General features: G+C 49.5%; 1 protein-coding gene across 5 annotated transcripts in view; it reads left to right on the top strand.

Moving 5' to 3' along the window:
• ANKRD27 (ankyrin repeat domain 27) overlaps positions 1-25780 on the top strand; it is a 50591-nt gene extending 24811 nt beyond the window's left edge. For 2 of the 5 annotated variants that reach the window (XM_077288677.1, XM_077288678.1), the window contains exons 9-29: positions 1100-1176; positions 1353-1474; positions 2391-2469; positions 3687-3819; positions 3972-4061; positions 4174-4301; positions 4707-4789; positions 4979-5094; positions 5460-5552; positions 6282-6479; positions 6668-6727; positions 6836-6949; positions 7957-8001; positions 10601-10723; positions 10843-11040; positions 11294-11413; positions 11494-11655; positions 22061-22160; positions 22262-22331; positions 23560-23629; positions 23878-25780. In XM_077288677.1, coding sequence (XP_077144792.1) covers positions 1100-1176; positions 1353-1474; positions 2391-2469; positions 3687-3819; positions 3972-4061; positions 4174-4301; positions 4707-4789; positions 4979-5094; positions 5460-5552; positions 6282-6479; positions 6668-6727; positions 6836-6949; positions 7957-8001; positions 10601-10723; positions 10843-11040; positions 11294-11413; positions 11494-11655; positions 22061-22160; positions 22262-22331; positions 23560-23629; positions 23878-24336 — 2640 coding nt within the window. In that variant the 3' untranslated portion in view covers positions 24337-25780. Of the gene's footprint in view, positions 1-1099; positions 1177-1352; positions 1475-2390; positions 2470-3686; positions 3820-3971; positions 4062-4173; positions 4302-4706; positions 4790-4978; positions 5095-5459; positions 5553-6281; positions 6480-6667; positions 6728-6819; positions 6950-7956; positions 8002-10600; positions 10724-10842; positions 11041-11293; positions 11414-11493; positions 11656-22060; positions 22161-22261; positions 22332-23559; positions 23630-23877 lie in introns of all 5 variants that reach the window. The other 3 variants (XM_077288675.1, XM_077288676.1, XR_013221692.1) reach the window with 2 other exon arrangements.
• The last annotated feature ends 814 nt before the right edge of the window (positions 25781-26594 follow it).

A 26594-nucleotide genomic window follows, 5' to 3' on the forward strand; every position in this document is an offset into this window, starting at 1 on the left:
ACTTGATCTTATCATGTATATTTGTATACAGGGAGCTCCCCTTAGTGGTGACTGCAGACAGGGTCTTATCATGTATCTCTGTATACAGAGAGCTCCCCCTAGTGGTGGCTGCAGACAGGATCTTATCATGTATCTCTGTATACAGGGAGCTCCCCCTAGTGGTGGCTGCAGACAGGATCTTATCATGTATCTCTGTATACAGGGAGCTCCCCCTAGTGGTGGCTGCAGACAGGATCTTATCATGTATCTCTGTATACAGAGAGCTCCCCCTAGTGGTGATTGCAGACAGGATCTTATCATGTATCTCTGTATACAGGGAGCTCCCCCTAGTGGTGTCTGCAGACATGATCTTATCATGTATCTTTGTATACAGGGAGCTCCCCCTAGTGGTGACTGCAGACAGGGGCTTATCATGTATCTCTGTATACAGAGAGCTCCCCCTAGTGGTGGCTGCAGACAGGATCTTATCATGTATGTCTGTATACAGGGAGCTCCCCCTAGTGGTGGCTGCAGACAGGGGCTTATCATGTATCTCTGTATACAGAGAGCTCCCCCTAGTGGTGGCTGCAGACAGGATCTTATCATGTATGTCTGTATACAGGGAGCTCCCCCTAGTGGTGGCTGGCTGCAGACAGGATCTTATCATGTATCTACACTAATTACAAGCTTTTATTTCAAGTGAATGACGTGCCGACGTTTTGTTGCACAAGTTTAATGAGGTCTTAGATTGGAGACCTGTGGCCAGGACGCTGTTGGAGCAGAAATACCACCCGACTAGATGCATGTATAGACTTTCCCTATATACTTCCCATTCTCTGCCTTGACCGTATGTTTTTGCAGCAGATGGAGCATTGTTGATCACTTTACAGTCCCTATGGTGCAAAGTGATGAATTCCACTTTGTTAGCTTTATTGGGAACGATCTGCTGCGCTGCCGCGGTGGCGTCCTTGGCTCTGCTGCGCGCCGGCGGTCTCGGCTCTGCTTCTGCACTTGTAGCACAGGCGGTGGTAATCCGCATTACCAGGCATTAGGTGCCATTCTTCTCCGTCTGCCGCTTACTCGATCTCTCGCTAATTGTCAGTCTGGATCTAATTGCCAGGATGCCGCCTTTAACAAGATTACGAGGAGTCTTCAGGACCTGCAGCAGAAGGATATCGGCGTAAAGACCGAGTTCAGGTAAGGAAGTGATGCAAGGTGACCGGTGATGTGGATCAGATGAGCTCAAGTGGTCGCAAAAGTTTGCACGCCCATACCCCACCCCGTCCCGTACTTTAGATATCTCATCTCTCCAGTGCCGGTAATTGGATAATTGGGGCCGTGGAGACATTTTAACCCCTCGCTCTCTCTTGCAGCATTAACATTCCTCGTGCTAAGCGAGTCCTCGGCCACCTGAACCGCTGCACGTCCCCCCAGCAAAAGCTGCTGTGCCTGAAGAAAGTAGTGCAGACCATCATGCATTCCCCCAGCCAGAGAGGTAAGCGGGGTCCGCACCGGAGCAAGGATGCCACCTGGATTAACCCCGCGCACGTCCGTCCTACATCAGGTGCGGATGTCTGTCTGTTCCATACAGGACGGAGCTCGCCTTTTACAGATGACAGCGAATCTTTGCCAGCGACATTTAAATTGTTGCAGCGTGTGTGCCTATAGGTTATCATGGCTGCTGGGTGCCCATGTCGCCATCTTGGTGCTGGACCCCATGGGAGACCCATAATTTCATTTTTTGCTGCCCTGCTAAAGTGCTGCAGCATATAGGACAAGCGATCAGACAAATGCAGTGTCATAAAACGCCCAAAAAATAAAGACATAAAGTTATAAATCGCCCTTTAATGAAAAATTAAAGGTAAAAAAAGTCTATTTGATATCGGTGCATCTGTAAAAAGTCCAAACTCTGAAAGGGGGAGAGAGCCAATGAATCGCTGCTTTTCAGTCACTTTACCTACCCAAACAATCAAGTAAAGTGTAATAAATGCCACAAAATAGTCACAAAAATGACACCTACACATAATAAACAAGCCCCCCACACAGGTCCTTCCAGGGAGAAATTAAATATTATTGGGTCAAGAAAATGACAACTACAAACCATTTTTTTTTTTTATACATATATTTTTATTATCTTTTTCAACCGAATTTGATTTTTTTATTCCCCCCCCTATGGTGACATTCATTACTATCAAAAACAAACCCTCATACCGCGTTGGCAAAAATGAATCCTCTTGGAAAAATGAAAGGGTAAAAAAAAAAGGCATAAAAATAAAATATTGGTCTGGTCCTAAAAATCTTAAACATCATCGGTTTTGGATCATGTGATTTTTAATTATTAATAATAATAATGTTGTTGTTGTTGTTTTTTATTTATTTTTTAAAATTATTTTATTTTATCTTGGTTGCAGTGAACATGGAGACGATGTGCGCCGACGACCTTCTGTCCGTGCTGCTCTACTTGCTTGTAAAAACAGAGATACCAAACTGGTAGGTAGTCACTGACTGGACAATTATTAATATTATTTATTGTTATAGCGCCATTTATTCCATGGCGCTTTACATGTGAGGAGGGGTATACATAATAAAAACAAGTACAATAATCTTAAACAATACAAGTCATAACTGGTACAGGAGGAGAGAGGACCCTGCCCGCGAGGGCTCACAATCTACAAGGGATGGGTGAGAATACAGTAGGTGAGGGTAGAGCTGGTCATGCAGCGGGTTGGTCGATCGGTGGTTACTGCAGGTTGTAGGCTTGTCGGAAGAGCTGGGTCTTCAGGCTCTTTTTGAAGGTTTCGATGGTAGGCGAGAGTCTGATATGTTGCGGTAGAGGGTTCCAGAGTAGGGGTGATACACGAGAGAAATCTTGTATGCGATTGTGGGAAGAGGAGATAAGAGGGGAGTAGAGAAGGATGTGAGGATCGGAGGTTGCGTGTAGGTAAGTACCGGGAGACGAGGTCACAGATGTATGGAGGAGACAGGTTGTGGATGGCTTTGTACGTCATGGTTAGGGCTTTGTACTGGAGTCTCTGGGCAATGGGGAGCCAGCGAAGGGATTGACAGAGGGGAGAGGCCGGAGAATAGCGGGGGGACAGGTGGATTAGTCGGGCAGCAGAGTTTAGAATAGATTGGAGGGGTGCGAGAGTGTTAGAGGGGAGGCCACAGAGCAGGAGGTTGCAGTAGTCGAGGCGAGAGATGATGAGGGCATGGACTAGGGTTTTTGCAGATTCTTGGTTTAGGAATGTACGGATTCGTGAAATATTTTTGAGTTGTAGTCGGCAGGAAGTGGAAAGGGCTTGGATATGTGGTTTGAAGGAGAGATCCGTGTCAAGGATTACCCCGAGACAGCGAGCTTGTGGGACTGGGGAGAGTGGGCAGCCATTTACTGTAATGGATAGGTTCGTTGGGGTTTAAAGGGGATGTCACTGACTGGATTAAAGGGGTTGTCCAGGACCTTCAGGTTAGGATAGATGTGCCATATTAGATCAGTGGTGATCCGGCACAGCAGCTGAGATGCCCCCTGTACAGAGCCGGATCCGCACACGTGTAGTATCCATCCTCTTCTATTAAAATGAATGTAATACCACAGACAAGCTTTGGTCAGGGGTGGCGCTAAACTAAAGCAGCCTTTTTTATAATCCTGGACAAGCCATTTAAATATCAAAGGAGCTAAATATGGTTGTTTTTTGTTTTTGCTTTTCCAGGATGGCAAATCTGAGTTATGTCAAGAATTTCCGCTTCTGCAGCACGGCCAAGGATGAGCTGGGTTACTGTCTGACGTCCGTGGAGGCGGCCATTGCATATATCCGCCAGGGAAACCTGACCCAAGCCGCAGCCGTGAGTAAGACGGAGATCGGTCCGGACTTTTTACTTTGCCAGTTTAAAGGGATTTTCTATAAATTCGGTTACTTCTGGAGTAGGTGGGACCTTATGAAGTTGTTTTTTAATTTTGACTTTTTTTTTTTTTATTATTCTGATTGTTCATCTAGGACCCCGATGGGAGCGATAAATCCCCGCTGTGGCAGAGACTGAACCTGCTGTCTAGGACCTCCTCTGCCCCCATCGACTGTTTATTCCAGGTGAGTGGCGTCGGCGCAGTCCTGTATCCCGCGGTCGCCCACCTGTACAGTGCTAGAACTGCTGGGACCTCTGGTACCTCTGCTTGCTATTATTTCACTTTCTTCCTTGCAGCACATCGCCTCCGGGGACAAAGAAGAAGTGGAGAAGATGCTGAACCAAGGAGATGCAGATGAGGAGGTCGTGCAAAAGATGTGTCACCCGCTCTGCTCTTGCGATAGCTGCGACAAGTTGGCGTCTGGGTAAAGGCTCCTTAAAGGGGAAGTTCTGTCGATCAATATCACATTTATTCTATAGTCCATTTCGGGGGAACGTTGTCTTTCACTAGTTGGAGGAAGAGAAATAACGGCAGCACTCACCAATCTTCACACACAGGTTCCTTTATTGATTCTTCGCGGCTCGGGGGTGTATAGTTACATAGAACATGGCAGCCAAACACTTTCACTGGCTTCCAATGCAGAGATCTGACAGTTATAGTATGGCGCCACCTGGTGTTCATGGTGTATATCCATGCGCACGTCCACCTGATATGCCGAGTGGTCGCACGTGCTCAGTCACTCATCCTCCATCTCTCGGGAGGCAGACGATCGACATTTTACGGCTCTAATGTTTTTATTTTTATTTATCCTTCCTTCTTTCTTTCTTAGGAAGTTAAATGACACGTCAATTGTGACTCCGCTTTCCCGAGACGATCGAGGTTACACCCCCCTTCACATTGCAGCGATTTGTGGTAAGCCCCCTTATTACTTGCCCTGTGCTCGGCCGTCGGCTTCATTCACACTGACGCGTTATATGGCCTTCGGCCGTCTGATTGAGGCCTCCTGCTGCGGCAGGATCTCGGGCGGAGATGTGTGACCCCCTGTATACAAGGCGCAGATATCCCGCTGTTCACACCTTCACGCCGTCCTTCTTTTTCTAGGCCAGTCTCAGTTTATCGATCTCCTGATCTGTAAAGGCGCAGTGGTGAACGCCACAGATTACCACGGCTCCACGCCGCTTCACCTCGCCTGCCAAAAAGGACACCAGAAGATAGTGGTGAGTCAGCGGTGGCCGAGCGCGTCCACATGGTGTTCCCCATGATCCTGAAATACTCTGTGCTGCTAGAGGACCCTATTACTGAAACTGCCCCATTACGTGCAGCCTCCTGTATAATATCATTACATTAGTAGAAATGTCACTGCCTCTTCTAAATTCCGCACACTCCCCTCCTGAAACGCTCTGTGCTGCTGCACAGCCTTCCTCCATCCACTGTAAGCAGACACTACGGTTTGGTGGTCATCTATCGCAGCTGGAGACTTGGAGAATTGAATGGCCGGTTTATCATTATCTGTCCTGACCTCCTGCATCCGAGGCTTTTTCCAGAAATGTTTTTAAATTTTTTTTGTTTTGTTTTCTTGTAGCTGCTCTTGTTACATTATAAGGGGAGCAGAGACATCCAGGATAACAATGGGAACACCCCACTGCACCTGGCCTGCACGCACGGACACGAAGATGTGAGTACGAGCAAGGACACGGCAGAGCTTCGGGGGGCTGGGCTGGCCGGCGACACCTCTGGCCAGCCATTGTTGCCCAGCTTTCTTTGGGTGGGATATTCAGAGGGCTGGGACATTGGCTTTCTTGGTGTGGGACGTTGGCTTTCTTAGGGTGAGACCTTGGCTTTCTCAGGGTGGGATGTTGGCTTTTTCGAGGTGGGATATCCAGGGGTGGTATGTTGGCTTTCTCTGGGTGGGATATTCGGGGGGGGGTGGGACGTTGGCTTTCTTGGGGTGGGATATTCGAGGAGATGGGATGTTGGCTTTCTCTGGGTTGTTTATTCTGGTGTGGGGGAGTGAGATGTTGGCTTTCTCAGGTGGGATATTTGTTGGGGAGGGATGTTGGCTTTCTCCTGGTGGGATATTTGGGGGGATGGGATGTGGGATATTTGGGGGGATGTTGGCTTTCTCTGGGTGGGATGTTGGCTTTCTCAGGGTGGGATATTCGGGGGTGGGATGTTTGCTTTCTCGGGGTGGGATGTTTGCTTTCTCGGGGTGGGATGTTTGCTTTTTCGGGGTGGGTTATTTTGGGCGGTGGGATGTTTGCTTTCTTGGGGTGGAATATTGGGGGGCGGTGGAATGTTGGCTTTCTCGGGGTGGGATATTCGGGGGGCGGTGGGATGTTGGCTTTTTCTGGGTGCCCCTCTGGACGCGGTGCCAGCCCCGGTTACCTGTACCCTCTTCTTCCAGTGTGTGAAGGCTTTAGTCTATTACGATGTCACCTCTTGTAGACTGGATTGTGGGAATGAAAAGGGCGACTCCGCGCTGCACATCGCCGCCCGCTGGGGCTACCAGCCCATTATTGAGGTGCTGCTACAGAACGGAGCCGACACCAACAAAGCCAACAAGAGGAAGGAGACGCCGCTGCACTGCGCGCTCAACTCCAAGGTAACGCTGCATCGTGGACATTAGTGGAACACTGCCAAGAGCTGAGGGTTTGCTATAATTGCATCTCATCTAATCCTCTGCGGGGAAATATATATTCCCTGCACTGACACATTGTAGTGAACCATCGTTGCTGACCTGCTAATCAGAAGTACTGGTTTTGGGTTGATAGTTCTCACGTTCTCTCCTAGATTCTGTCCATCATGGAGTCTGCCCACGTGGGGGACACCAGGAGGCCGAGTAATTCAGAGGTAAGACGTGGTGACGGAGCCATGGACTGGACGCCTGATCTGCTTTCTGTCGGTGTATTCACGTCGTCCCCCTTCTTGTGTCTCTCTTTATGGTGGGTTTCGGTGCAGTCTCTCAGCCAGTCTCCTCCTCGGTCGGCAGACACCATCAGCCGAGACTCCTCGGATTCCAGCCTCTCCTCGCCGTCCACCAGGCAAGATGATGTCAGAAGCAAATACAAGGAGGTACGGAAGGTCATCCTTCCCAGGAGGAGAGATAAGCGGCTGTAATCTCCCTGACACTGCTGATCCAGTGATACAGGACGATAATCATCCAGCCTAGACCACCCTGGTTTGTTCCCAGTGGCTGCAGATGATGGGGGTTCATAGATTAAAGGCCCCGTCTCACATAGCGAGATCGCTAGCGAGATCGCTGCTGAGTCACAAGTTTTGTGACGCAACAGCGACCTCCATAGCGATCTCGCTATGTGTGACACGTACCAGCGATCAGGCCCCTGCTGCGAGATCGCTGGTCGTGTCGGAATGGCCTGGACCTTTTTTTGGTCGTTGAGGCCCCGCTGACATCGCTGAATCGGTGTGTGTGACACCGATCCAGCGATGTCTTCACTGGTAACCAGGGTAAACATCGGGTTACTAAGCGCAGGGCCGCGCTTAGTAACCCGATGTTTACCCTGGTTACCAAAAAAAACAAACAGTACATACTCGCCTTTCGGTGTCCAGGTCCCTTGCCGTCTGCTTCCTGCTCTCACTGACTGCCGGCCGTACAGTGAGAAGTGAGAGCACAGCAGTGACGTCACCGCTGCGCTCTGCTCTCAGTGTACGGCGGCTCAGTCAGAGCAGGAAGCAGACGGCAAGGGACCTGGACACCGAAAGGCGAGTATGTACTGTTTGTTTTTTTTGGTAACCAGGGTAAACATCGGGTTACTAAGCGCGGCCCTGCGCTTAGTAACCCGATGTTTACCCTGGTTACCCGGGTGCTGCAGGGGGACTTCGGCATCGTTGAAGACAGTTTCAACGATGCCGAAGTCGTTCCCCTGATCGTTGGTCGCTGGAGAGAGCTGTCTGTGTGACAGCTCCCCAGCGACCACACAGCGACAAAACAGCGACGCTGCAGCGATCAGCATCGTTGTCTGTATCGCTGCAGCGTCGCTGTGTGAGACGGGGCCTTAAGGAGAGGCTCATTACATCTGCAGTCCTTCCATTAATGAATAATAAATGTTTGTTTTTTGTAGGTGGAGAAACTATTACGAGCCGTCTCCGATGGGGACCTGGAAATGGTACGACACTTTTGAAAAATGATGCAGGTGTATGGGGCGATCTCAGGAGCTGTGCCGTACAGCCAGCACCTGCCGCCAGCAGCAGAGATCAGAGCCAGCTCCAAACGCTGCTGTTTAACCACTTAAACGCTGCTATCAATGTCTGTAAGGAAAAAACAAAACCAAACCATTCAGAAATACACAGCGGGCGAAATAAGTATTGAACACATCACCAATTTTCTAAATGAATCTACTTCTAAAGGTGCTATCGACATTTTCTAAAGGTGCTATCGAATTTTTCACCAGACGTTGGTAATCACCCATCCAATCCACACAGGCAAATAAATCGCCATAGATGTCCAGAAATCATGTGTAAAAAAGATCAATACTTTTTCCCCTGTGTCCTGTGTACACATGAAGGAAGAGAGGTGTAAATAGTCATGGAAAGTCATGACACTGGTTGAAATCTATCGGTAATTAGAAAGTATTGCTGCCGATTAGTGAAAAATATCAGCTGGTTAAACTGATGGCGTGTAAAAAGGTGTCACATTACCAAGGTGCCACACAAGAAACATCTCGTGATGGGTAAAAGCTGTGAGCTGTCTCAAGAACTTTGCAACCTTATTGTTGCAAAACATACTGATGGCCTGTCTGCACGCTCACCACACAACCTCTATGGCCTGTCTGCACGCTCACCACTCAGCCTGTCTGCTCCCTCATCGTGCAGCCTCCATGGCCTGTCTGCACACTCACCACTCAGCCTGTCTGCTCGCTTACCGTGCAGCCTCCATGGCCTGTCTGCACACTCGCCACACAACCTCTATGACCTGTCTGCACGCTCACAACTCAGCCTGTCTGCTCCCTCACCCTGCGCTTCCATGGCCTGTTTGCACGCTCACCACTCAGCCTGTCTGCTCGCTCACCGCGCAGCCTCCATGGCCTGTCTGCACACTCACCACACAACCTCTATGGCCTGTCTGCACGCTCACAACTCGGCCTGTCTGCTCCCTCACCCTGCAGCTTCCATGGCTTGTCTGCACGCTCACCACTCAGCCTGTCTGCTCCCTCACCGTGCAGCGTCCAGGGCCTGTCTGCTCCCTCACCGTGCAGCCTCCATGGCCTGTCTGCACGCTCTCCACTCAGCCTGTCTGCTCCCTCACTGTGCAGCCTCCAGGGCCTGTCTGCACGCTCATCGCAAAAGACTCCACTGCTGAACAAAAAAGCATGTTCTAGTGCACTTGAAGCTTGATCAACAACATTTACAACAAGTCTGAAATACTAGGAGAATGTAGTCTGGTCAGATGAGAACAAAACTGAACTTTTTGGAGGCCAAAAGGCACTGCATATCGCCCCAAAGAACCATACCAACAGTGAAGCTTGGAGGTGGGAATATCATGGTGTGGGTCTGTTTTTCAGCATACGGCATTGACAAACTTCATGTGATTGAAGGAAGGATGAATTGACCAATGTACCAAGATACTCTTGATATAAAATCTGCTGCCGTCTACCAGGATGATGAAGATGAAACGAGGGTGGACATTTCAGCAAGACAATGATCCCAAACACACAGCCAAGGAAACTCTCAGTTGGTTTCAGAGAGACAAAATAAAGATTCTAGTATGACTGAGCCTATCACCGGACCTTAATCCAATAGAAAATGTATGGAAGAAACTAAAGCTTAGAGTTCATAGGAGCCCACAGGACCTTCATGGTGTGAAGAGTGTTTGTGTGGAAGAATGGGCCAAAAATCACACCTGAGCAATGCCTGCAACTAGTTTCTCCATACTGGAGGCGTCTTGAAGTAATCACCAGCAAAGGCCTTTGTGCGAAGTATGTATTCCATTTCGGTAAGGCTGCTTTCACACTAGCGTCGGAACGGGGCCGTCGCGCTGCGTCGGCCCGACGTACCGACGCATACTGTGCAAAAAATGCCCTTCCGCTGCCCCATTGCAAGGTCCGGGGAGAAGGGGGCGGAGTTTCGGCCGCGCATGTGCGGTCGAAAATGGCGGTCTCGACGCACAAAAAAAGGTTACATGTAACGTTTTTTTGTGGCGGTGGTGCGCCAAAACACGATGCAACCGTCACGACGGTTGCGACGTGTGGCACTGCGTCGCTAATAAAAGTCTATGGATAAAAAACGCATCCTGCGGGCAACTTTGCAGGATGCGTTTTTTATCCACAACGACGCATTGCGACGTGCAGTGCGCGACGCTAGTGTGAAAGTAGCCTAAGCGTGTTCAATACTTATTTCGCACGCTGTAGGTGATGTAAAAAGCTATCCAGGTTTGGTATCGGTGCAGTCCTACTGATCCGGAGAATCACGCTGTGCAGTCGTTTTTATTGCACGATTTGCACCATATAAGTGAAGTGATAATGGTGACGCTGTGATGATATTTGCTGCTCGGGATATTTTGCGTTACACTGACACCGTTCCGTTGAGGGTTCGTCCATGTAATACGGGGACGTGTCGAGTGACCCCCAGACGGGAGCTGCTCTTTCTGGGTTATAGACTGAGCGACGTGCCTTAGGGACGTCTGGACACCTGCTTCACGGGACCACCACTCCCATCATTGCAATGTGTAGTACCATCCATCCCATGGTCTGTTTTCTCTCCTCCCAGGTCCGCTACCTCCTGGAGTGGGTGGATGATGACTACGATGATGAACCAGAGGACTGTTTGGTTGGGAACAAGGAGTTCTGTCACCCCCTGTGCCAGTGCCGGACATGTGGCCCTGTTCAGAAGGTCAGTCCTTATAGGAATCACCCCTTTAAATTTCGAGGGACTCTCTAATTGGGTTCCCATCGTTGCCCAGTCATTCCTATGGGCAGCGCTGATCGGCGGAGTTGGTTTTGCATTTGCAGAAGCTGAGCAGGATTCCCAGTAGTGGTCTTGGGGTCAACGTGAGCAGCCGGGATGAGTTCACCCCTCTACACATCGCAGCCCTGCACGGTCATCCCGTCCTCGTGGATCTGCTCCTGAAACACGGGGCTCACGTGGATGCCAAGAACGGGAACCGGGCACTCCCTCTGCACTTGGCCTGCCACAAGGGGCATCTCGAGGTGAGCGGTGTCCATGCGTCCTACATTGGGTGGGCTTGTATGGAGGGTCTCGCCGTTTAATGGGGCGCCCATTGACTCCTTACTCGCATGCCCTGATGGTGGAGTGCAGATGTGTCCAGGGTTCTTTTGTGATACCCTCGTTCTGCCATCTTTCATCCCCTGCCTCTGCTGGGCTTCGTTGAAGGTTATGGCTCTTGGAAGAAGGGGAGAAAAAATTACAACAAAAATTGTGCGTAAAGTTAATATTTTCCAGGTGGTAAAGATCCTGATGGAGATCAGCGCCGGAAAGAACAAGAAGGACGCAAACGGGAACACGCCGCTGATATACGCCTGCATGGCCGGCCACCTGGAGATGGCGACACAATTACTGGAGGTGCAAAAAAGTCACCGATCGTGGAGGATCTCTGCTCTATAATCCTCTACCGCCCACTCACTTCTGTTTCCCTCCTCCAGCACGGAGCATCTGTAAATCTCGGCAATGTAAATGGGAACACCGCTCTCCACGAGGCCGTCCGCAGGAATCACGAGGGTTTAGTCAAGCTGCTTTTATTGTACGGGGCCCCAGCAGACGTGAGGAACAAGCGACAATACTCCCCACTGGACTTTGCAAAGGAGGTAAGTCTGCGGGGTAGCAGAGAAATATTTGTATTATTAACTTCTCACCACTAGGGGGATCGGGCTGAATATGAGCTATGCAGTGTATTCCATTATACTGTAAAGCAGTATACAGAGTGCTCCCTCTGGTGGCGGATGCAGACTTTGTATATCATATTATTATTATTTTATTAGTATTATTAATTTTTTATTGATAATAAAAAATTATAATGATAAAAAATAAAGAATAATAATAAAACGTATTTTTTTTTAGTTTTTTATTAAATTTTCTTTAACCCCTTCCCAACCTGTGACGCCACGTAGGCGTCATGAAAGTCGGTGCCAATCCGACCTGTGACGCCTATGTGGCGTCATGGAGGGATCGCGTCCCTGCAGATCGGGTGAAACGGTTAACTCCAATTTCACCCGATCTGCAGGGACAGGGGGAGTGGTACTTAAGCCCGGGGGGGGGGTGGCTTCACACGCTCGTGGCTACGATCGCTCTGATTGGCTGTTTCACTTTCAACAGCCAATCAGAGCAATTTGTAATATTTCACCTATGAAAATGGTGAAATATTACAATCCAGCCATGGCTGATGCTGCAATATCATCGGCCTTGGCTGGAAACCCTGATCTGCCCCTCGCCACCGATCGCCTCCCCAGTCCTCCTTCCTGTGCTCCGCTCCCCTCCGTCCACCTGTCCGCTCCCCCCGTGCTCCGATTCCCCCCTCATACTTACCGAGCCTCCCGGTGTCCGTCCGTCTGCTCCATGGGCGCCGCCATCTGCCGGCCGGCAGATTCGTTCTAGGTACATTTAGGTTTTATCACAGTCATCAAAATAAAAACAAATAGTAAATTAAACCCCCCCCCTTTATGGTTATGGTTAGGGTTGGGGTTGGGGTTGGGATTAGGGTTAGGGGTGTGTCGGGGTTAGGGTTGTGGTTAGGGGTGTGTTGGGGTTAGGGTTGTGATTAGGGTTATGGCTAGAGTTGGGATTAGGGTTAGGAGTGTGTTGGGGTTAGTGTTGGAGTTAGAATTGAGGGGTTTCCACTGTTAAGGCACATCAGGGGTCTCCAAACGCAACATGGCGCCACCATTGATTCCAGCCAATCTTGCGTACAAAAAGTCAAATGGTGTTCCCTCCCTTCCGAGCCCTGACGTGCTCCCAAACAGTGGTTTACCCCCACATATGGGGTACCAGCATACTCAGGACAAACTGGGCAACAACTATTGGGGTCCAATTTCTCCTGTTACCCTTGCGAAAATAAAAAATTACTTGCTAAAACATAATTTTTGAAGAAAGAAAAATGATTTTTTATTTTCATGGCTCTGCGTTATAAACTTCTGTGAAGCACTTGGGGGTTCAAAGTGCTCACCACACATCTGGGTAAGTTCCTTGGGGGGGCCTAGTTTCCAAAATGGGGTCACTTGTGGGGGGATTTCTACTGTTTAGGCAGATCAGGGGCTCTGCAAACGCAACGTGACGCCCGCAGACCATTCCATCAAAGTCTGCATTTCAAAACGTCACTACTTCCCTTCTGAGCCCCGACGTGTGCCCAAACAGTGGTTTACCCCCACATGTGGGGTACCAGCATACTCAGGACAAACTGGGCAGCAACTACTGGGGTCTAATTTCTCCTGTTACCCTTGTGAAAATAAAAAATTGCTTGCTGAAACATAATTTTTGAGGAAAGAACAATTATTTTTTATTTTCACGGCTCTGCGTTATAAACTTCTGTGAAGCACTTGGGGGTTTAAAGTGGTCACCGCACATATAGATTAGTTTCATGGGAGGTTTAGTTTCCAAAATGGGGTCACATGTGGGGGAGTTCCAATGTTTAGGCACACAGGGGCTCTCCAAACACGACATGGTGTCCGCTAAAGATTGGAGCCAATTTTTCATTGAAAAAGTCAAATGGCGCTCCTTCCCTTCCGAGCCCTGTTGTGCGCCCAAACACTGGTCCCCCCCCCCCCCCATATGGGTTATCGGCGTACTCAGGACATATTGTACAATAACTTTTGGGTTCCAGTTTCTCTTAAACTGTCGCCTCATTGGGGGACCCAGGACCATGGGTGTTATGCTGCTGTCCACTAGGAGGCGACACTATGCATAATCTGAAAAAGATTAACTGTGGCTCCTCCTCTGCAGTATACACCCCTGGACGGCGTCAGCCTTCCCCAGTTTTTGCTTAGTGTCGCATAGGAGGCACACCTAAAAGATTTTTACTCCGTTTTTTCCGACGGGATTACAGATGAAGAACAGAGGGTCTCCTGTGAGACTCCCGGCATGGCTCCTTCCTCGGCCCCCTACTATGGGGTGCCCAGTTGAAGTAGAGATGGCTGTTCCCCATGCCGTTCCTTCCCCAGTCCCTCGGGTGCTGGTTCGAAGTCGAGACCCCCCCTCCTTCCCCAATTCCTTTTGGTTTCTGGGTTGAAGTCGAGGCGAGGATAAAGGCCCCTGAAGGTGTGACAACAGCACCCTCCCTATCCCCCTCTGGGGGTATTAGGTTGAGACGCCTCAGGTAGGGCCTGTACAGGCAGCATTCTGAAGCTCCCAGCAATGGGCCAGCACACTGCGCCTGCATCCAGGGACCCCAGCCCAGCTGCGGGCTCCTGTTGGGGACGGGGGGAGTGCAGGCAGGCATGGCACAGACAGGGGTGCAGGGAGCCCTGTGTCTGTCTGTCTCTGCGGCAGCACCAGCTCTATACTGCCTCAGGGAGACCCCAACCGGGCTCCCCTTCCGCTTATAGCCCCACCGCCATCCTGCCTTTAAATCTGGGGGGGTCCGGTTCAGATCCGACCCCCTCCCGGACTTTCACGCCAGCCTGGAGCCCTTCTGGGCCTCAAGTATCTAATTTAGGCCCCGGCTTCGGCCTAGCTGAAGCCGCCGCCTCCTCTCCGCCCCCCGGATGACAAATATGACACTCTACAGTGTCATAAAGGGGGTGGATCAAGACAGGGCGCGTTTTTACACAGCCTTGCCGCCTTTTTCCAGCTCTCTGCCCCCTTCTCCCCCTTCCTCTCCTTCTCAGCAGCCATTTTCTGCTGCAGATTAACCCTGCATCTCCCGGTCTGCAGGACCAGGACCAGGCAGCCAGTCTCCGGGGGGCACAGGACTGTGGATCTTCGGCGCTGGACCTAGGGGCACACTGGTGGGGTAAGATCACAGCTGGGTTTTTTACTCAGCTGTGAATCCATATTACCTATAAGGCTCCCCTATAGGTTTCTCTACCCCTGTAAGGTCCTCTGCCGGCAGCCCTTCTGCACTCTGTGCACTATGCACGGCTCAAGGTCCAAGAGAACCAGGCAGAACTGCTATTATGCATTCTGCATAGCCTGCAGGACCACTCTCCCCAGTGGCAGCACGTACCCGCATTGCCAGAACTGTATACAAACTAATGTGTCGAGCCCCAAGAAGCCCCTGCCAATGCTTCGGTGGCTAATGCCATGCTGGAATGGGCTACTCAGATATCGCAATCTATGACGCAGTCTATAGATAACCTAACCTCCACATTGCTTCAGGCTCTGCAGGGTCATGCCTCGGCTATGACCGTTACCCGGCAAAGGGAGAGCTTGACTCAGGAACAAGATGACCCTGGCACATCCACGTCTAGGTCAGGACACAAGCGGACCCATAGATCAAGTCCAAGCACACGGTCATCCCCCTCTAGGGAGAGACACCGTAGCTCCAGGTCATCTAGACCGTCCCATTCCAGGGACAGACAATGCAGATCTCCGCAATCCCCGACCAGAGAAGGCCTCCTCCCTGGCTCACTCAGCAGGGGACGCCTCAGTGATACACAGGATTCGGAAGGCATCTGCAACTCTGACTCAGACAGAGAAACGGAGGGGTCCCTGATCCCAATCCCTCCTAGCAATACAGCGCTAGTTGAGGACATAATCTCTTCCAACCATCGGGTGCTGGACATTTCTGATCCGCCACCAGAGGCCCCAGAACATAAGATTTCCTTTGAAGGACCTCTGAAGCCGCCTAAGGTTTTCTCTAACCACCCAGAGTTTAAGGCGATCCTTAAAAAGCCGCTCTCACAGCCTGAGAAAAAATTCGCTAATCGCAAATATCTGGAGGCGAGGTACCCCTTCCCACAGAAGGACACCAAGGAATGGACAGATCCACCTGAAGTGGACCCCCCAGTCTCTAGGCTAGCAGCACAGACCCTCCTTTCACTGCCAGATAGCTCAACCCTCAGGGACGCAGCAGACCGGCAGGTAGAACGCATGGCTCGTTCAATTTTCGAGGCAGCAGGGGCATCCCTGGCTCCCGCGTTCGCCTCAGTTTGGGCTGCCAAGGCCATTCTGGCCTGGGCAAAAAATTTACAAGCTCTCCAAGCATCCGCTCCTGAGCTGTCAGACCAAGCGGTTCAAATAGCAGTTGTAGCAGACTACATGCTTCACGCAGCTCTGGATTCAGCAAGGGGAGTAGCGTGGATAGCATCAAACGCCATCACAATTCGGCGTATCCTCTGGCTGTGGGAATGGAAAGCAGACGCAGCCTCAAAGAAGTCCCTCACGCACCTCCCCTACCTCAGTGGGAGACTTTTCGGTGAACAGTTGGACACTATGATATCCAATGCTACCGGGAGCATTTCTCTTCCCCAACTCAGACCTAAACGCACTTAAAAGAAGCATAACCAAACTCGATTCCGATCCTTTCGGAATTCCTCGGGCTGGTCCATCTCGCGTCCAGCACAAAATCGTAACCGTTCCCCACGCAGGGACAACTCACGATCGACGCAAAGGTCGGACAAGACCTGGCAGTCAAAAGCAGGCCAGCCTAAGGCCAGAGGAGGAAAATCTCAGACTTTCTCCTCATCATGACTCACGGACTCCGGAAGACACCACACCAGTAGGCGGCCGACTTTTGCTCTTTTATCAAGTCTGGCTGACTAGTACAGAAGACAGGTGGGTCAGGGAACTAGTGTCTTCCGGATACAAAATAGACTTCACCCCCAACCCACCGGACCGATTCTTTCTCTCTGTACCCCTGAAACCGCCAGCCAAGGCTCGTGCCTACCACCAAGCGGTCTCCTCGCTTTTTCATGCAGGAGTCATAGTACCGGTCCCCACGACCGACCGCTTCCGAGGGTTCTACTCCAATCTGTTCGTAGTTCCCAAGAAAGGAGGCAGCGTACGGCCCATGCTAGACCTAAAACAGTTCAACAAATATGTACGGGTCCGTTACTTCCGCATGGAGTCCCTTCGGTCCATCATTGCGTCCATGGAGAAGGGAGAATATCTCGCCTCCATAGACATACAAGACGCATACCTGCATATACCCATTGCACCTGCCCATCAGAGGTTTCTCAGGTTCGCAATAGGCCAGGACCACTACCAATTCGTGGCTCTCCCTTTCGGACTCGCCACGGCTCCCAGAGTGTTCACCAAAGACATGGCAGCCACCATGGACGTCCTACACTCCAGAGGCATAGTAGTCTTTTCATACCTGGACGATCTACTCATCAAGGCTCCCACCTTCAAGGACTGCGAGCTCGGCGTCTCAATCACAACCGATACTCTGTCGCATGGGCTGGTTAATCAACTTGCAAAAGTCATTCCCTTCCTGGGAATGCTATTCAACACCTCCAGGGGTCTAGTGCTCCTTCCCAAGGACAAGGCACTGGCTCTCCGCCTAGGAGTTCGCACCCTCCTCCACAAACCCCCTCGATCTCTCCGGTTTGTTATGAGAGTCCTCGGCAAGATGGGGGCAGCAATAGAAGCGGTCCCATTTGCCCAGTTTCACCTCAAGCCTCTCCAACTAGCCATTCTCAAGTCCTGGGACAGGAATCCCTTTTCTCTCGACAGGGAGTTCCAGCTAACGTCGTCAACCAGGAGGTCCCTGCACTGGTGGCTCAAGCCAACCTCGCTAGCAAAGGGGAAATCCTTTCTCACAGGTCAATGGAAGGTTCTGACCACCGACGCGAGCCTGACGGGTTGGGGTGCGGTGCACCTACACCACAGGGCACAGGGCAAGTGGTCCACAGTGGAAGCGACCATGCCCATCAACATCCTGGAAATTCGTGCCATCCTCCTGGCATTGAGGGCCTTCCATCACTTACTGGCAGCCTCTCACATCAGAATACAGTCGGACAATGCCACGGCTGTGGCATATGTGAATCACCAAGGGGGGACCCGCAGTACCCAGGCGATGCGAGAAGTGTCACACATCGTCCGCTGGGCGGAGGACACAGGGTCGGTTCTTTCGGCGGTCCACATTCCGGGTGTGGACAACTGGGAAGCAGACTTCCTCAGCCGACAAGGAATAGACTCGGGAGAGTGGTCTCTCCATCCCGAAATTTTTCGCCAGGTCACCGCTGGGGGACCCCGGATGTGAACCTAATGGTATCCCACTTCAATACCAAGGTCTCCAACATCATGGCTAGAACACACGATCCGCGGTCGCTTGGAGCAGACGCTCTGGTTCAGGACTGGACTCAGTTCCAGCTTCTGTATATTTTTCCACCTCTCCCCCTGATATCCAGAGTGGTGAGGAAGATCAAACAAGAGGGAGTTCCAACCATCCTAATTGCACCGGACTGGCCCAGATGTACATGGCACGCCGACATTGTACAACTTACAGCAGACGCCCCCTGGCGTTTCCCTGTCCGCCACGATCTTCCATCACAAGGCCCGTTCTACCACCAGAACTCAGGGGCTCTCAATTTGACGGCGTGGCCCTTGAGACCTGGGTTCTAACCCAGGCAGGGCTCTCACCGGACGTCATTGGAACCATGATCAGGGCACGGAAGCCAGCCTCTGCCAAGATTTACTACCATACCTGGAAAGCTTTCTTTACCTGGTGCGAATCTTGTGGCCAGATCCCACTCCCTTATTCCCTACCCAAAGTACTTGGTTTTCTCCAATCGGGTCTGGAAGCCAGGCTGTCATTGGGCTCGCTTAACAGCCAGGTGTCAGCCCTCTCAGTGCTTTTTCAAAGGCGCATTGCTACCAAGCCGCAAGTAAGGACTTTCCTTCAGAGGGTTTCCCGATTGGTTCCCCCATACAGACGACCACTAGAAACGTGTGACCTCAACCTGGTCCTGACAGCATTGCAGGAACCACCCTTCGAACCCCTTAACCCCTTCATGCCGCGGCCCTTTTTCGTTTTTGTGTTTTCGTTTTTCGCTCCCCTCCTTCCCAGAGCCATAACTTTTTTATTTTTCCGTCAATATGGCCATGTGAGGGCTTATTTTTTGCGGGACGAGTTGTACTTTTGAACAACATCATTGGTTTTACCATGTCGTGTACTAAAAAACGGGAAAAAATTCCAAGTGCGGTGAAATTGCAAAAAAAGTGCAATCCCACACTTGTTTTTTGTTTGGCTTTTTTGCTAGGTTCATTAAATGCTAAAACTAACCTGCCATTATGATTCTCTAGGTCATTACGAGTTCATAGACACCTAAAATGACTAGGTTATTTTTTATCCAAGTGGTGAAAAAAAATTCCAAACTTTGCTAAAAAAAAAAAAAAGTGCCATTTTCCGATACTCGTAGCGTCTCCAATTTTCGTGATCTGGGGTCGGGTGAGGGCTTATTTTTTGTGTGCCGAGCTGATGTTTTTAATGATACCATTTCGGCGCAGATGCGTTCTTTTGATCGCCCGTTATTGCATTTTAACGCAATGTCACGGCGACCAAAAAAACGTAATTCTAGCGTTTCGGATTTTTTTCTCGCTACGCTGTTTAGCGATCAGGTTAATGCTTTTTTTTTAATTGATAGATCGGGCGCTTCTGAACGCGGCGATACCAAATATGTGTAGGTTTTGTTTTTTTTTTATTGTTTTATTTAGGATGGGGCGAAAGGGGGGTGATTTAAACTTTTATATTTTTAATATTTTTTTCACATTTTTAAAAACTTTTTTTTTTTCACTTTTGCCATGCTTCAATAGCCTCCATGGGAGGCTAGAAGCAGGCACAGCCCGATCGGCTCTGCTACATAACAGCAATCATCAGATCGCTGCTATGCAGCAGAAATGCAGGTGTGCTGTGAGCGCCGACCACAGGGGGGCGCTCACAGCAGGCCGGCATCAGTAACCATAGAGGTCTCAAGGACCTCTATGGTTACCATCCTGATGCATCGCCGACCCCCGATCATGTGACGGGGTCGGCGATGATGTCATTTCCGGCCGCCCGGCCGGATGCGGTAGTTAAATGCCGCTGTCTGCATTTGACAGCGGCATTTAACAGGTTAATAGCGGCGGGTGAATAGCGATTTCACCCGCCGCTATTTCGCGCACATGTCAGCTGTACAAAACAGCTGACATGTCACGACTTTGATGTGCGCTCACCGCCGGAGCGCACATCAAAGCAGGGGACCCGACATGCGCCGTACATGTACGGCGCATGTCGCGAAAGGGTTAAGGAGGTTCCGCTCCTCCTTCTCTCCCAGAAGGTGGTTTTCCTGGTGGCAATCACCTCGCTACGCAGGGTGTCTGAACTGACAGCACTCTCCTGCAGACAGCCCTTCCTGGCTTTTCACCAGGACAAGGTAGTTCTTCGTACGGTACCATCCTTCCTTCCGAAGGTTGTGTGCAACTTCCACCTCAATTAGGAAATTTCACTACCATCCCTTTGTCCGGTTCCGGTTCATAGAGTGGAGAAGGCTCTGCATACGCTTGACCTCATCAGGGCATTGTGTATATACGTGTCTAGGACTGCGTCCTTCCGGAGGTCTGATTCTCTTTTCCTCCTTCCGGAAGGCGGCCACAAGGGTCTGCCAGCTTCCAAAGCTACCCTTGTCAGGTGGATCAAATCCACCATACAAGAGGCCTACCGCCTTAAGAATTCTCCTCTTCCAGCCGGTATTACGGCACACTCTACACGGGCGGTAGGGGCCTCCTGGGCCATTCGGCATCAGGCTTCGGCACAACAAGTGTGTAAGGCGGCCACTTGGACTAGCTTACACACATTTACTAAACACTACAGGGTTCATACCCAGTCCTCAGCGGACGCGAGCCTGGGTAGATGTGTCCTGCAAGTATAGGGGCCTGTCTGCACAATATTCGTCCATTGCTTCCCACCCAGGGACTGCTTTAGGACGTCCCATGGTCCTGTCCCCCAATGAGGCGACAGAGTAAAGGAGAGTTTTGTGTACTCACCGTAAAATCTTTCTCTTAACCTCTAATTGGGGGCCACAGCTCCCACCCTGTTGCCCTTTTCGGGCCGTTGTTACTGTTGAGTTCTCATATTGTTCTTTGAGCTCGTACATAGTGGCCTTCTTATAGGCATGTCTATGTTATTCATGTTACGTTCCTCCTACTGCTTTTGCACAAAACTGGAGAAGGCTGACGCCGTCCAGGGGTGTATACTGCAGAGGAGGAGCCACAGTTAATCTTTTTCAGATTATGCATAGTGTCGCCTCCTAGTGGACAGGAGCATAACACCCATGGTCCTGTGTCCCCCAATTAGAGGCTAAGAAAAAGAGATTTTACGGTGAGTGCACAAAAATCTCCTTTTTTACCTTTGGGAAAATAAAAAAAATTGTTGCTAAAACATCATTTTTGTGACTAAAAAGTTAAATGTTCCATGTTGCTTCTGCTGCTGTGAAGCACCTGAAGGGTTAATAAACTTCTTAAATGTGGTTTTGAGCACCTTGAGGAGTGCAGTTTTTAGAATGGTGTCACTTTTGGGTATTTTCAGCCATATAGACCCCTCAAACTGACTTCAAATGTGAGGTGGTCCCTAAAAAAAATGGTTTTGTAAATTTCGTTGTAAAAATGAGAAATCGCTGGTCAAATTTTATCCCTTATAACTTCCTAGCAAAAAAAAACTTTGTTTCCAAAATTGTGCTGATGTAAAGTAAACATGTGGGTAATGTTGTTTATTAACTATTTTGTATCACATAACTCTCTCGTTTAACAGAATAAAAATTCAAAATTTGAAAATTGCGAAATTTTCAAATTTTTCGCAAAATTTCCATTTTTTTTTCACAAATAAATGCAAAAATTATCGACCTAAATTTACCACTAACATATGAAGCCCAATATGTCACGAAAAAACAGTCTCAGAACCGCTAGGATCCGTTGAAGCGTTCCTGAGTTATTACCTCATAAAGGGACACTGGTCAGAATTGCAAAAAATGGCCAGGTCATTAAGGTCAAAATAGGCTGGGTCATGAAGGGGTTAAAAATGTGTGCGCGCGCATATGTGTGTACATATATATGCGTGTATATGTGTATATATAATATAATGTATTTATTATTTTTATATTTTCCAAGTCAGTTCTGTCGGTTATAAAAAATACAAATTGGATTATTGGAATTGGAAAAATATATAAAATGGTTAATTAGCGCCTTCATCAATTTCCCTCCACACATAGTAAGAGATGACCGCAGTAGAGCGAACATTGTTTGAGGTTTTTCAATTAGCCCAAAACATATAAAACAATGTTTTATTGATGTGTGTGATCGCAGAATGTCAAAATCCGACAACTCCTATCTGCCTCCAACTTAACAATGACGGACGGCGGGGCAGTGACATCCGAGGAGCAGCCTGGCCGCATCCGGAAAAAGTGTGAGAAGAAGCTTTATACCATATATTACTTCCTATTCCTTTATTGCTGTCTATAACGTTCATCTAATGTCTGTTTCCATTATCTGCGCTAATGCTTTCAGCATCGACCTCTAGTCTGACCGTCTCAGGAGCTCCTGTCACTCCCGGGAAAGCTGATGTTACTCCATCCAAGTAAGTTTTTCTAAAATATTTAGGATTAGTATAGGATACGTATATGAGTTATATTCTGTATTATACCCCAGAGCTGCACTCACTATTCTGCTGGTGCAGTCACTGTGTACATACATTACTGATCCTGAGTTACATCCTGTATTATACTCCAGAGCTGCACTCACTATTCTGCTGGTGCAGTCACTGTGTCCATACATTACATTACTGATCCTGAGTTACATCCTGTATTATACCCCAGAGCTGTACTCACTATTCTGCTGGTGCAGTCACTGTGTCCATACATTACTGATCCTGAGTTACATCCTGTATTATACCCCAGAGCTACACTCACTATTCTGCTGGTGCAGTCACTGTGTACATACATTACTGATCCTGAGTTACATCCTGTATTATACTCCAGAGCTGCACTCACTATTCTGCTGGTGCAGTCACTGTGTCCATACATTACATTACTGATCCTGAGTTACATCCTGTATTATACCCCAGAGCTGTACTCACTATTCTGCTGGTCCAGTCACTGTGTACATACATTACATTACTGATCCTGAGTTACATCCTGTATTATACCCGAGCTGCACTCACTATTCTGCAGATGCCTTCTTTCTGTTGCCCCTTCCTTCTCGCCCCATGTTAGCCTCCCCCACTTTCTCCTTAGGCCGGGATCACACATGCGTGAGATACGGCTGAGTCTCGCAGGTGAAATCCCTCCTCTGGCGCCGGCACTCCGGAGCGGAGCGTGCGGCTCCATGTGTTGCTGTGCGGCTCCATGTGTTGCTGTTGGGCTCCATGTGTTGCTGTTCGGCTGCACGCTCCGCTCCGGAGTGCCGGCACCAGAGCTGGGATTTCACCTGCGAGACTCTGCCGTATCTCGCGTATGTGTGATCCCGGCCTTATAGATTTGTAGATTTGCTGCAGTCTCAGGATTTGTGCATTAGTGGGAATAACAGATGTGATTTCTGCTCTGGCAGATGGCTTCTACCACTACGGCCGCTGCCTCCTACGTGACGAGTAAAGCAGATTTGGTGATTTATTTATTTCTTCTTTATTGCATTTATTGCAATTGGAGGGAAATCACCGGATTTAGTTGTTGCACAAGAAATAGTAAGCGGATGGTGACACTGAGGTCCGTGCGAGCCCTCCCCCATTAGCCATAAGTGAAGGGATTGTCTGAAGTGGACCGTCCTTTTAAGCTTCTCTCATTTCTTAATTTTTTTTTTTTTTGTTTCAGATCCACAAATGAGAAGAAAATAAGAAGAGATCAGAGTATGCCCAACTTTGATGAAGATTTAATCCATCAGGTCTGTACTTCCTTTATAAAAGTCTTAAAGGGGTTGTCCAACACAGAGGAAATAATGTTTCGGTGTGGCATCATTTTAGCTGAATATATAGAGGGCGCAGCATCTGCATCTGCACCCTTGTCCACAGGCTGTGTCTGGTATTGCAGTTCGGTTCTATTTTTCAGGACCATTTTATCCCACATTGTGGCGCTGTTTCTCTCATCCAAAGCAGTTAGTGTTAACCCCTCACTGTCTGTCTGGTCTCGCAGCTCTCCATCCATAGACCGGAGGACGGGACCCTCAATCCAGATGGCACCCGAAGTTGCGCCGAATTCACAGGAGGTGGAAAAGACGAGTTGGGCTCTGCTCTAAGGGCCGTATACACCGCCAGGAGGCACAGCCTGCACGTAACGTGCGGAACGGACACTGACGAGAGCGTAAGCGAGATCAGCGACACTCCCAACAGGGCAGATGTCGGCTCTCCTCTCTCCGAATCCTGCAACCTGGACAGGGAAGAGGAGCTGTCCGAAATCCACTGCCGGCCCGATGCAACCACCGATACTGTGAAATTGGAGGACCTGGACTGCTCCGGGGGTCCGGACTGCTCGTGTGTAGCCTGCACTTTGGCCGTGGAGTCGTCGTGGTCTGTGATTGACTCTTGCAGCCCTGTCCGCTGTGACACTTCTGGACAGGAAGACCCCGCTGGTGTCGGTACTGGTCGGGCCTAGCTGAGATAATTGCTGCTATGCGTTGTGGGGTCTGAGCCTAGCGACCAGGACCCCTCTGCTGTATGTAATGTCGTCCATGTTACTTGTGGACTTGTCCAATGAATGTGTCACCATACCAAACACCGTTCACCGAGTGGTCACTCTACGCGCACCCCCACCGGCCCACCCGAAGAAAGCGAAAGATCAGGAACGTGAGGATCCTTGACTCCAGCCAGGCTTTGCTATGATACTTTACATTACGACACTGCCCACCACACAATCTGAGTTACCTAGTTGTGCATAATCCCTCCAAAAAGAAAAATCTGTCTCCCTAGAGTCATTATTATGTTTCCCTCATTGATCAATTAATTCCACCTCACTGTATCACGGGTTTCATACTCCTAGGTGGGAAGTTCCTTACTGTCAGCCGGCCTCAGTGATGTGATCATTGTAAGAGGCTTTCACGCATTTAATACAATTTCACTTTTTTTTTATTATTATTATTTTGAACCTTTAAGGACATGGGAAGGGCTGCTGCTGGTTTCATCCAGTAGGGTGGCTTACTAGAAAGTCCAATGCAGGACTTGCTAGTTACTACTGATGCTTCACTGGCCATGCTGCGTGCAACGACAGTAATGGTGGGGCCGAACCATTGGTGGTGGAGCCGTACCATCACGGGCCGGGCTGCGTGCAACGACAGTTATGGTGGGGCCGAACCATCGCCGGCCGGGCTGCCTTCAATGGACAACAATGGGGAAGCCATACCATCTCTGGCCAGCGACGGAGCTGTATCACCACTGTCCGAGTGCAATGGACGGCGACAGCGTACCGCTACTGGCCCGGTTGTGTGCAAGGGCAGATCATGGTCCTACCGTTGCTGACCGTGCTGCATGCAATGTACACTAATGGTGGAGCCATACTATCGCTGGCCCGTATGTGTTATAAGTCTATTGACGGACTACAATCACTGTTATAAATTATACATATAAGTGGTGGAGTAACAGGAAAGACCTTGCAGAATCTCACTCCCATCACTGTAGTGTCCTGTGCCTATTACTTTCCCCACTGGTGCATATTTTATCCTTTATTGCTTCTCATCTGTGTAAATTTCCATATTTTTAGTGGCCTATAAATAAGGGATTATTAATTATTGCATTGGTGCAATTTGTCACAATGAAGTTGTCCATGATTTATAGAAAAGCCGCCATTTTTACTGACTGAACCGGTGAAGTGTCGTATGATGTGAAATGATAATTAACCACTAATCTCCCGGCCACTTCCTCCTATGGACACAGGATCTGTGATTACCTCGGTGTCTGACGACTGTTCCCTATCTGGTCTCATTCACCAGTAGATGACAAACATCTATTTTTCTACATAATTTATGGATGCAGAGTTTTTCTGATGTGCCTTTCACCTGTGCCAAATACTAAAAAGGTTCGACACAATAAAAGACTCGACAAAATATTCTGCTCTGCTGCTTTACTGGGGGTTGTATTTAAGGAGTAAAAAAAGTGTAAGGGTACCGTCACACAGTGCCATTTTCATCGCTACGACGGCACGATTCGTGACGTCGCAGCGATTGTATGATTATCGCTCCAGCGTCGTAGACTGCGGTCACACGTTGCAATCACGGCGCTGGAGCGATGCCGAAGTCCCCGGGTAACCAGGGTAAACATCGGGTTACTAAGCGCAGGGCCGCGCTTAGTAACCCGATGTTTACCCTGGTTACCAGCGTAAACGTAAAAAAAAAAAAACAGTACATACTTACATTCCGGTGTCTGTCCCCGGCGCTGTGCTTCTCTGCACTGTGTAAGCGCCATAGCCGGAAAGCAGAGCGGTGACGTCAGACGTCACCGCTGTGCTCGCTTTCAGGCCGGCAGGCGCTCACAGTGCAGAGAAGCTGAGACGCCGGAGGACAGACACCGGAATGTAAGTATGTACTGTTGTTTTTTTTTTTACGTTTACGCTGGTAACCAGGGTAAACATCGGGTTACTAAGCGCGGCCCTGCGCTTAGTTACCTGATGTTTACACTGGTTACAAGCGAACACATCGCTGGATCGGTGTCACACACAACGATCCAGCGATGTCAGCGGGTGATCAAGCGACGAAAGAAAGTTCCAAACGATCTGCTACGACGTACGATTCTCAGCGTGATGTCTGATCGCAGTAGCGTGTCAAACACAGCGATATCGTAACGATATCGCTAGAACGTCACGAATCGTACCGTCGTAGCGATGAAAATTTCACTGTGTGACGGTACCCTAAGTAACTGGGC

Source organism: Ranitomeya variabilis, chromosome 2 (assembly GCF_051348905.1).
Source record: "Ranitomeya variabilis isolate aRanVar5 chromosome 2, aRanVar5.hap1, whole genome shotgun sequence".
NCBI classification, from domain to species: domain Eukaryota; kingdom Metazoa; phylum Chordata; class Amphibia; order Anura; family Dendrobatidae; genus Ranitomeya; species Ranitomeya variabilis.